The sequence below is a fragment of the Pseudochaenichthys georgianus genome, chromosome 2 (assembly GCF_902827115.2).
Source record: "Pseudochaenichthys georgianus chromosome 2, fPseGeo1.2, whole genome shotgun sequence".
Lineage (NCBI taxonomy): Eukaryota > Metazoa > Chordata > Actinopteri > Perciformes > Channichthyidae > Pseudochaenichthys > Pseudochaenichthys georgianus.
In genome coordinates, this window is record NC_047504.1 from 8,971,380 (window position 1) to 8,981,121 (window position 9,742).

The 9,742-nt window shown below is 43.3% G+C and overlaps 1 protein-coding gene across 3 annotated transcripts in view; it reads left to right on the forward strand.

The window, feature by feature from the left end:
• The window catches only part of slitrk6 (SLIT and NTRK-like family, member 6), a 114,761-nt gene extending 105,972 nt beyond the window's left edge, over positions 1-8,789 (forward strand). For all 3 annotated transcript variants that reach the window (XM_071205461.1, XM_071205463.1, XM_034100623.1), the window contains one exon: positions 4,220-8,789. In XM_071205461.1, coding sequence (XP_071061562.1) covers positions 4,220-6,751 — 2,532 coding nt within the window. In that variant the 3' untranslated portion in view covers positions 6,752-8,789. The remainder of the gene's footprint in view (positions 1-4,219) is intronic.
• Positions 8,790-9,742: the final 953 nt, after the last annotated feature.

Sequence of the window (9,742 nt, forward strand, 5' to 3'; positions counted from 1 at the left end):
TCCAAATGCAAAGTGACTTCTATCAGTCCTGACAGAGATGGGAGAATGGGTTCTGTCTGTCGTGCGCCACAAGGGATAACAAGCCTTTCATACTTGTACATCAAGTTGCCTCACGCAACGGGAGAAGGAATTAGGCTCCTGCCTTATGGGCTATTTGTGGCTCCAGCATGCTTTACTTACTTTGACAGTAACGAGGACAGAACATGACTACGGCTACGTTCACATTATCTGATAATTATGTCCTAAACTGTCAACTGGATAGTGTGCACATAAGTCACTTCAAATCCAAGTTCCTGTTGTGTACTGTTTGTGTTCTGTGTCAGTTCACTGCAAACTATGACAAATGTATGGAGGATAGAAATAAGTGGTACAGCGACGCTCTGACCGCTTGGTGCATTATGTGTGAAAAATCAATGGAGATCAAGGACACATGTGTGCTTTGTGCTCTCCAGTAAACATTGCATGCTTAGTGCGACCCCTGGCTTTCCAAAGGTCGAGCATGTAACTTTGTTAGTTTTAGAAAAAGTCAAAGTTTGTCAAAGTCAAACGAGTTCAGTATCAATTTGTATCAGAATCCTAATGCGGTGAGCTGGCAGTATCTGCAGCTTCATTGCTTATTCACAAAACAAAGATGGATGCTGCCTGTTGACCTCAAGGCGTTACCTTGGTTGGTTGGAAATAAAGGAGGAAATAAAGTGGAAACTCATATTTAAGGTGTACTATGCTGCCCCGTCATGGACTTCCTGCTTTTTAGTTTGTTGTCTTACTGCAGTAGTCACGAGCAAAACCACTAAATCATTTCGAGCTGCAGGACTCGTTTGGAACCTGACCTTCCTTTGAAGAAGGTAAAAACAAAAGAGAGGTTCCTTTCGGGTGCAATAAAGTCTACAAGTTGAACTTGGATGTCACCGTGATTCATGTGTTGGCTTGTTTCAGCCATTTGAGATTCCACAGTTTAATTTAATGTCTGTTAAAGGGGCCATCTTTTCACCCTCTGTCCGAAACCAGAGCCTTGTCTGATTGGTTAGCTATGTCGTGATTAGTCAACCGCTTAGAGAAGTGCGTCACGGAGGAAGCCTATGCCTCATGAGGGGACATTGGACTTCCATGATATTATGGAACACTGCACTATACTGGAGCAATAGTACACATAGCCGGCCCTGATTCAGTGTGAACATGCTATCTATGAGTCTATAAGCGACCTGAATCCTGTTGTTCCAGCGAGTGCAGAAAGCCTCAATGTGTGATAAATATTCCATCCGCAGACTTTTCTTCTCCACTTCCCCTTTGCTCCGTCTATCTTTTTTCTAACTCATCTAGTTTGATGTCGGCCGATGAGTTGGCTTCACACACATGCATGAGGGGAGAATTCATAGGGCTTCACTAGGCCTCTAATTGAATTGTCTGAACAGCAAGTGAAGCGCATTTTAATTTAGGGGGGAAAAACAGCGCAACGTAAGAGCGTTTCATCTTCCGGTGCCTGTCACGCTGAGTCCCATGCAACATTGATGACATGGAAAATGGATCAGTTAAATAAGTCTGTTTGAAATACAGAAGACACAGTGCACGAGGCCTTTCCATATCTGCCCTCTGCCGTGTCATCATGCAGCATGCGATAACATCTGTTAATAGTCTTTCATTTTGCATTGTCTTGCGAGCCATCAGGGTCACAGAGGTGAGGGCCTCGGGTGCCGTGACCACCAGCAGACTCGGATACATAATGAAAAGGAAATGGACGGAGATATTCTGGGAGGCCAGCTTTTTGGATCCCTTGTTCAAATGTTATCACTTTCCAAACAATACATATTTAATAGGTTTTGTCAATTAGATTTCTGGTATTCATCGCGACTCACCACATTGTCTGCCATTGACACACATGGGTAATTGGAGCTTGTACAATCATATCTCCTCTTATGTTCTGCCTGTTATTGGTTCAACACGGTCATTATTTAGCTGGGATGGATAAGAGTCTTCAGTAATGTAGCAGGTTTTAAGCATGTATGTTTTTGACCACATGCAAATTCTAATTTGATCATGTTTTTAGACATGTTATACAAACGTGTTAAAAGCATCATTCACATTTGGCTCTGTATCTTTCTGTAAATAAATATCATTAGCAAACAAACCGTTTTAATCTTCTGTTTGATGTGCCAATATTTTCCTTCATGACTCATGATGGGTCGAGTGTCATTTTGAAATGATATTCAGTGTGGGCCTCCTTGTTGTTGCATATCCCTTGAGGCAACACATTATTCTGGTGAAGTCTGTCTGAAGTCGTGGTGATTCCCTATAGAATTGTTTAAGTTGTATTCTTAGTGATGATATTTATAAAGAAATATGTATTTATTTCTTTTTGGTAACTTAGATAACACAAAAAGAATATGACAAACCAAATGTACTTGTTATCGTGCCTAGTTTCATGTAGTGAGAGTCTAGACAAGTTTAGAGTAACCTTGGGGAATATGTCTAAATACATCAAAGATGGTGGAGGTAGTGTGGTCTTGCTTATATAAAAAAATATATAGCAACTTTGAAACAAGCAAAAGAGGTCAAAGAGAAAGTAGGAGTGAAGTTACTATTTAAGAGACTACTCCAAATTCCGCTTTTGTCTTTGGAGCTGCCGCCCCTTTGAGGACCCTGGACGCCGTCCTCTGTGTGTGGGTTTAGAAAGACTTTCATCTGAACTGACTACCGTAATATATATTTTAACTTTTGCAGTCACGCTCTTGCAAGTCTTTAAAATTCTATATAGTGAGTCACCGAGCTGCACCGAACAGATTAACATTCAGTTTGTGATTAGACACTTCAATCAACCCCTGCCCCCGATATGTACCTTACATACGATTGACTTTCAATGGGCAGTAAGTATTTCCCCGTCAACACTAGAGTGGAGTCCCATTTATAGATGGATCACTCAGAGGTTGCGCTTTCTGACAAACACTGTTCTGCACCGGCTGAATCTGTTGCACTAGACTTGCCTCGTCTTGTTAGAGCGAAGCTTTCAAGATACTAATCGGATTTGTTAACAGCTGCGTCTTCTTTCCATCTTTCCATGTCCTACGTCTTTGAAGACTTCTGTCAGCGAATGGTGGATATCTAGTTATCCTCGATCACGGGACGATGCCTGTACTTCACCGGCAGTCTCGTGGGAGTGATCTTGCCTTTGATCCATTGTGATCTCAATTTAGCATAATTGATTTAGATGCGGCTCGTCGTTAAAATCACATTCCAGCGTTTCCGTTGTCATACAACATCAATCCGGATTACAATGAATTATCTTCATTAGATATTGGTTCAAGTGGACAGTGCTGTCTGTGGGACCTCTTGTGTAAGTTGTTGTTCACTTGGTTGGAAAACACAATCAGAATAACATTATACAAACCGATGAATAAAGGTGTTGTTCATGATAAGTTCGCACTCAGTCCAGTGAAGTGCAAGTTATTGGACGGGCGATAAAGGCATCATTATTCAGTTCTTTATTTAGACTGGCTTTTATAAATCTCGCCCTGACACGGCCTCTAGAGGGATTGAGCTGACTTCTGCCTTTGTATGACTCACACTGAGTGAGTCTTTGTCCTTGTTCATGAGCCTGCATATAAAGGACAGTAAAATCAGTCAAATGAGAAAGTCATTTCTTTAAATGTACCATTATCCCAGTGTGAGTCATCGTGAAGAGATGCTGCCTTACTGTCTTTGCCCACACCACGAAATGCATCGGTAATGCAGTGTCCGGGTGAATTCTCATGATAACATGGATTATTAGCTGCTACACTTGGTTGGACTTCAATTATCCAAGTCCACCCAGGAATCCACATTGCTAAGAGTTATTTATTAATATAAGTGTAAAAAAAAAAGTGTTTGCCTTTTCCTGTTTGCCTTTTCCTGTTTGATTATTTTGTACTATATTAAATAATTCCACAGCACACACTTTATACAAGACCGGCATTACTTCCCCTCATGCGTGTGATGCACCCATGTCATTCTACCCTGTTGCATCATTTGTATTACATCAAACGTGCATGGCTTTGACACATGGAACAACAGAAGTCCATGGATTGTAACACATGAAACATACATGACATGTGGACCACTGGGGTCATATATCATTCAACAGTTTCTTACATTTTAGTACAATTTAATTTATGTAAAACTGCAAGAATATTAAAACAATGTTAACTGAATTGTCTTTGTTTCCCTTCTGCCCATCTTTCCTTCACAGATATCTCCGACCGAAATGCTGCCCTGCATCATCTTCATCGGCTTGTTTCTCACTGCAGCCCGATCCCAGGATATCATTCCCTCACAGGCATCATCCTCCATGAGGGAGTCTTGTGACGCATTGTGCTCCTGCGAGGGAAAAGATGGCATCCTTCACCTCAACTGTGAGCAAAGAAACATCACCAAAATCTCCCAAATCAAAGTCCCGTCAGGTGTGCCTTTCCACCTGAACCTTTACAAAAATGACTTGGTTGAGCTCCGCGCAGAGGAGATGGAAGGGCTTAAGAATGCCCTTTCACTGCACATCGGGGGTAATAGCATTCAAGAGCTGGAACCAGGGGTGTTTAGCAGCCTTGGTTCACTGAAGAAGCTCCACATAAATAGCAATTTCCTTGTCAATCTGAAAGAGGACACATTTCAAGGCCTGGTGAATTTGGAGTTTCTCCAAGCTGACACAAATTTCATTCGGGTCATCGAGCCCGGGGCCTTCAACAAACTGATCCGCCTCAAGGTCCTCATCCTCAATGATAATGTCATCGAGTTTTTACCCAACAACATTTTCCGGTTCGTGCCCCTCACCCACCTGGACTTACGTGGCAACAAACTGCAGACTCTGCCTTATGTGGGCTTTCTGGAGCACATCGGACGGATAATGGAACTGCTTTTGGAGGACAATAAGTGGGTCTGTGACTGTGATATTTTACATTTAAAAATCTGGATGGAGAACATGAGGTCCCAGTCAGCAATTGGGGATGTACTCTGCAGCACACCGACTCACCTAAAGGGGACAATTCTGGCTAAAGTCAAGAAGGATATTCTCTGCCCGTCCCATGCTGATATTAACCTGGAAGAGCCGTCGAAGTCACTGGATATGGTTGTAACGCCCTCCTCCAAAGCGTCCCAGATTCCCAAGATGATTGACGCCAAGGCTCCGACACCGTCTAACCTTCCCGGCAGTCCTTGTGTGGAGCACTGTTCCTGTCACAATCACCCTGTGGCTGGCTTCTTGATGCATTGTCAGGACCGAGGCATTCAGAAGGTGTCAGATATCGGAATACTTCTGCAAAGCCCCGCTAAACTGGTCATGACGGGGAATATGATTCAGAAGCTATTGAAGTCAGACTTTGTCACGTATGATAGTTTAGAGTTGCTCAACTTGGCCAACAACAGAATTGATTACATTGACAACGAAACGTTCCTCAGCTTGAGCAGTTTGAAAAAACTCTATTTGAATGGCAACCGCATTGAAAAACTGTTCTCCACAATGTTTGTGGGGCTCCACAACCTTGAGTATCTGTATCTGGAATACAACATTATCAAAGAGATTGCCCCGGGCACATTTAATCCCCTGCCAAACCTGAAGCTGTTGTCGTTAAATAACAACCTGCTCAGCTCCCTTCCTGCGCAGATTTTTCGCAATGTGCCCCTCACCAAATTAAACTTGAGGAAAAATCTACTTCTGCACCTGCCAGTGAGCAACGTGCTCGATCAACTCGACTCGCTGGAGCAGATTTATTTAGAGGACAACCCGTGGGACTGCAGCTGTGACTTGCTCAGCCTCAAAGAATGGGTGGAGAAGCTCCGAAAAGACACAGTGGTGGGCTCCATCTATTGCCACAGCCCTAAGAATGTGATGCAGGCGGAGCTGAGAAGCCTCCGTCATGAGGTGCTATGTCCTGGTCTGGGGACCTACTACCCGCTGTCCCCAGGTGAGGAAGTGACCGCCACCCTGGGGCCTGACAGTCCAGGACAGGGTTTGTTCAGCTCGCTCACGGACAGTGTCCCACTCTCTGTGCTCATCTTATGCCTTCTCATGTTGATCCTCATGATTATCTTCTGCTCAGCCGGATTGGTCGTGTTCGTAGTGCATCGGCGGCGGAGAAGAGCGAAGAGAAAAGCGGCCGAGGAGCAGCCGAGAGAGAACAGCAGCAGTCCCATTCACTTACACTACAGCATGTACGGGCAGAAAACGACACACCACACCATGACGCAGAGAACCGCGTCTGCCTCTCTGTATGAAGAGCGATCGCACAGTCCTATCGTGCAGATCTGTCGCAACCCCACCTACTGCTCCCAGCACAAGGAGCACGACGTGGATTTGGATTATGGCCTCGACGATCCCAGCGGCAAGAATCACCTCTGCCGGAGTATCATGGAGAAGGAAAACACTTCCCCGCTCACAGGGAACCCCAGCTCGAAGTTTCGACCCATGACGGGCGAGTGCCCCGCCGAGTTCGTCACGCTCGGGAATCCCAACTCTTTCTACAGGAACATCTTCGAGCGGGAGAAGGAGCTGCAGCAACTTGGAATAGCTGAGTACCTTAGGAAAAACATGCCCCAGCTTCAGTCTGCCGTAGACATGCAGGTCCCTGGGCACCAGGAAGAGTTAAAGCTAATGGAGACGATTATGTACTCAAGACCACACAAGGTCATGCTTGAGCAAACTAAGAACGAGTACTTTGAACTCAAGGCCAACCTGCACACTGAGCCAGACTACTTGGAGGTTCTGGAGCATCAAACTGCATTTAACTGAACTCAAGCAGAACAAAAAAAAAATATATAAACCTATATATTATGTTTGGAACCAAGTGCCTTGTCCTGTTTGCCCTCCTGTACTTTCCAGTGTGAGATATATATTATGGGAACACCACTTTTAGTTATATTGTAGCACAGAATGTAACTGGTTTTGTTTGTGTTACATTTAATCTGTTGACAGCCATGTTATGTAGCTGGTGAGTGATGTGTGGCCAAATGTAACGTCAAGAAGCTATTACAGTGGACCTGGGCCGAAACCCTCTTTGAAATGGGCTAAATCAGCTTGTGATGACTGATTACATCTGAACTGATCTGCACAGCTCACCAGATGTTTGGAAAGAAGTGGGTGCATTTCAAACACCACTTGACCCAGAATTGCTGTTTAATCAGGGTATCCTGTGTATGACCTGATTACACCCTCTGTCAACACAAGCCAGCTGGAATGCTCTAACGAAATGCTCAATGTGCCGTAGTCAGCGAAATGCCAACTGTACATTGGAAAGCATCGGTCGGAGTGTGGCTCCGCTGATATACTGTCGGCTCTCCGGATCGATTCGATACACTGCAGTCGTAGATCCTTTTATTTATTTTTATACAAACTGGTGACATTCTCACACAAAGGATGTTTTATTTTACTTTGAAACGGTAAATACAGCACTTAAAGTATATTATACACAACTGTAACCTTGTAAAAAAAATGCATTGCACTAATCAAATGCCATACGATGGTGCATGACAATCAAAAAAGGCCTGCTGATTATTTAATTTTCTTTCTGCCGGAAATAATGAGGCACAAATGTGTATGGTACTACAGTGTGTGTGTGTGTGTGTGTGTGTGTGTGGATGTGCGATTGTGTTTCATGTCACTATTTTATGTCTGACAAAAGCTCCTTCCTCACTGGCTGAACTGCTTCTTAGAGGCGGGGCATATTCACCTGTTAGCACACGGAGGGTTACTCGCTCCAACGTACCTGCCGACTGACTTCAGCCAACCTCTCTCGGCTCGTATTAAAAGCGATGGACCGCTGGGGACTGACATTTGAAATGTGGACATTGTCAGACTTTTCACACTCCGTCATACTCCCGGAAACATTTGAAACGGTTCATGGAAGCACACACTCTGTAGCTTTTCTACTTCACTAGATTTAATTATTTATTCTGTATATTTTGTATATACTTATGATCCATTATATCTTTGTTTTTGTGTGCCTTCAGTGCTGTACAGAATATATACAGAAGCTGTAACTGATGAACAGGAAATAAAGAGTTGCGATATTACATGACCTTGGAGCTGGATTCATAGTGCATCACAGTTACTGTACATTGATGTAGCCTCTGCAGTGCACACTATGCAGCCAAAGAATTGTCATCAGACCTCCACAGTGCGCGCGTGTATGTGCATGTACTTATGTAAACACTATCTGGTTGTATTCCTGCTGTGTGAATATTTGAACCCCCCCCTTGATGGCTCAAACCGAGTCCTTAATCACACAACAATGGCTGCAGGGTTTCACCAGCCACGCTTTTCTGCTCGAGTTTTATTGTATCCTCGACTCTGGGGGAACAGCGGACCCTCTCTAATTCCCCCTTTTCCCATCGTAATTGATGTTTCTGCAGATTCTTTGCCAGAACACACACGGCACCTCACCGATGCACGTACAGGACTCGCATACAGATACCGCACTGAAATGAATAAAAAATGTTTTATAGATTTGTATGCAGGCATGTCTCATTTGAGGGATGCAAATAGACACACACACACACAGCAGGGAAGACAAATTATCCGCTGCAGCTTGATCCAGTGAGACTCATAAGCAATATGCCCGTCGAAAGGTGAGACATTAGCAAAGTGCATTACTGTGTTCCGAGAGATTCTTTACTTTAGGGACTGCACATAAATGGAATATTGTCTGAACCGAAGCTCACCATTGAGCCCATCTTGCAACAGAGCTACAATGTTGAATACATGTACTGTAATACGTTAAATAAACAACTCAAAGAAGCGGTGTATAAAAAGTCTCTGCACTATAAGAAAGAATTCGGTAAACTCTAATTAGTTATTCATATTGACTTCTGTTTCTGATGAAACCTGAATAAAAACGTTTTAAGAAGATGTAATCCATCCCTGAGAATGATTTGAATATTTCTAATAAAAGACAACATAAAAGAGAACCAAGTTTAAGGTGCGATGTATAAATTATTCCATTAAATTATTCATTAGTTTTATGCTTGTGTCCCCAGTATAGCAAATTGTACAGCCTCTTCCCCTCACACTATCTAATGTTAAGAGGAGTTTCTGCATACAATTGCACAGTAATGATGAAAAATGGTGGTGCATTACAGCTAAGTACCTCTTCTTTGATCAAAAGCTATAGAGACCTGTCTCTAATGACTGTGGATGATCACTTTTAAGAGGCAGCGGCTGTGGAAGTAACGCTGATGTTCTTTCTGTTATCACGTGCAATGCAATTATGTGGAAGCATGCGCGAGGTGTGTGACTCGTGAGTGTTAAGATAACCAGCGGTGAGAGATGTACATTAGATGTGTACTTTCTGCACAAAGCACACAGGCAAGTCCACAGACCTGAACTCAAACAACACACCAGTAACCAACAGTGACTATTTACAATTCATTCTGAACACTGCCTATGTTTACTTTGCACCGCAGCCAGACGTAATCATGTCCTGTGACTGAAATGTAATTAAAACCGACCAAACAGCAAGGCCTTTTTTACACATGAGCACTCAGAAACAGCGGCGAACACATAAATAAAGCTTTTGTTACACCAAGTAACATGCCGTATTATTACATTAATTCTATTTGTGTTGCTCTGCATGAACACAAGCACGAACATGGAGTTATTGGAGTGTCCACTGTCTCGTTTGTGCTGCAGATGATACATTAGCGTTGTTAGGGAAATGCTTTTAAAGAACGGAAATCCATATCATCTCACCTTGTTATTATCTTTTAATGTATGCTGTTGTAAATG